At 47.8% G+C, this 2116-nt stretch overlaps 1 protein-coding gene across 1 annotated transcript; it reads left to right on the top strand.

Moving 5' to 3' along the window:
• Positions 1 to 865: 865 nt before the first annotated feature.
• LOC100523780 (olfactory receptor 2AE1-like) lies at positions 866 to 1834 on the top strand. Its single transcript, XM_003124327.4, has one exon. It carries the CDS (start codon positions 872 to 874, stop codon positions 1832 to 1834), a length of 963 nt encoding a protein of 320 aa, XP_003124375.4. The 5' UTR covers positions 866 to 871.
• Positions 1835 to 2116: the final 282 nt, after the last annotated feature.

The following is a 2116-nucleotide window of genomic DNA, read 5'->3' on the forward strand; positions in this document are numbered from 1 at the left end:
CCTGCCCTTGTGGGATTACCTGTCATGTTTGTGGTTCCAGCCTGACCTTCATCCATCATATTTTATTTTCAGCTGCAGCCACTGCCTGGGGATGTTCCCAGGCCAGGGATTGAACACGCATCACTCCAATAACCAGAGTCACTGCAGTCACATCGCTGGATACTTAACCCACTGGGCCACAAGAGAACTGTCTCACTACACCTTATATCCATCTTTTCTAACTGATGGCTTGCCCCAAGGACTGCAATTTCCCACACCAGTCCATTAGCCTTCCATAGACAGCTTACGTAGCCGAGAGTCAAGAAATGCCAACTTTCTGTACAATCCATTAAACGTGTACATAGATGTTTTCTACCTGTCCCAGTGGTTCGGCTCCTCTGGTTAAACCTTGACTGACATATATAAATATATTTACAATATTTATCTTCTCTCTTTTTTTTTTTGTCTTTTTGCCATTGCTTGGGCCACTCCTGTGCATATGGATGTTCCCAGGTTAGGGGTCCAATTGGAGCTGTAGCTGCCAGCCAATGCCAGAGCCACAGCAACATGGGATTGAGCTGCGTCTGCAACCTACACCACAGCTCATGGCAATGCCAGATCCTTAACCCACTGAGCAAGGCCAGGGATCGAACCCACAACCTCATGGTGCCTAGTCGGATTCGTTAACCACTGAGCCACGATGGGAACTCCTACAATAGTTTTCATGTAAAACTCAAGTATACATGAAAAACATGTACACATATTTATACTTATAAAAGACAATGAGTATATACATATATGTGTGTGTCTACATAATTATTCCTTAACGAGGAAACTCTTTCCATTAGGACTTTCTTCGCAATGCCTATTTTCCAGGGCAGAGAAAGGAGAGATGCGGCAGAGGAATCAGACCTCCTCCCTGGCTGACTTCATCCTGGAAGGGCTCTTTGATGACTCCCCGGCCCACGCTTTCCTCTTCTCCTTGACCATGGTGGTCTTCCTGATTGCGGTGAGTGGCAACACCCTCACCATCCTCCTCATCTGTGCCGACCCCCGGCTTCACACCCCCATGTACGTCCTGCTCAGCCAGCTCTCCCTCATGGATCTGATGCATGTCTCCACCACCATCCCCAAGATGGCCATCAACTACCTCTCTGGCACCAAGTCCATCTCCTTTGTGGGCTGTGCCACTCAGCACTTCCTCTTTTTGTCTCTGGGTGGAGCTGAGTGTCTTCTCCTAACTTTCATGTCCTATGACCGCTATGTGGCCATCTGTCACCCACTGCGTTATGCTGTTCTCATGAACAGAAAGGTGGGACAGATGATGGCTGTTATGTCTTGGTTGGGAGCATCAGTAAACTCTCTCATTCACACAGCAATCTTGATGCACTTCCCTTTCTGTGGGCACCGAAACATCCACCACTTCTACTGTGAGTTTCCAGCAGTTGTGCAGTTGGTGTGTGGAGACATCACTGTGTATGAATCCACAGTGTACATCAGCAGCATCCTCCTGCTCCTTCTCCCCATCGTCCTGATTTCTGCATCCTACATCTTCATCCTCCGCAGTGTTATTTGCATGCGTTCAGCTGGGGGTAAGAGGAATGCCTTTGCCACCTGTAGCTCTCACCTCACTGTGGTTTCCTTCTGGTTTGGCGCCTGCATCTTCTCCTACATGAGGCCCAGGTCCCAGCGCACCCCATTGCAAGACAAAGTGGGTTCCGTGTTCTACAGCATCGTTACCCCAACCCTGAATCCTCTGATATACACTCTCCGAAATAAGGATGTGGCAAATGCTCTGAGGAGAGTGCTGGGGAGAGAGATGATCACTCAAAACCCAAAAGTGCGGTTGCCCTGAGTGTGCATCAAATGGTAAAAGATCCCTAAATTGCCCTTAGTAAATTTCAAAGATTTTTCTAGGGACCCCATCCCTGATGACTACTGCAAAAAGTTAGTGATGAACAAACATTTCCAGTATTCTAACCTCTCTCAGGTGGCTAGGCACTATAGAGAACTACCTTAGTCCATTCCAGCTGCCCTAACAAAAATACCATGGACTGGGTGGCTTTATTCATTTCTCACAGTTCTGGAAACTGAGAAGACCAAAGTCAAGTCTTGAGCGTTCTAGCCGCTAATTCCT

The sequence above is a fragment of the Sus scrofa genome, chromosome 3 (assembly GCF_054392235.1).
Source record: "Sus scrofa isolate SSC_HxYL_T2T_F1_AM1 chromosome 3, Sscrofa_HxYL_maternal_Yorkshire_Landrace_v2.0, whole genome shotgun sequence".
Taxonomy (NCBI): domain Eukaryota; kingdom Metazoa; phylum Chordata; class Mammalia; order Artiodactyla; family Suidae; genus Sus; species Sus scrofa.

Excerpts from the sequence above, each read along its gene's own strand:
- LOC100523780 (XM_003124327.4), top strand. The coding sequence starts at position 872 with ATGCGGCAGAGGAATCAGACCTCCTCCCTGGCTGACTTCATCCTGGAA.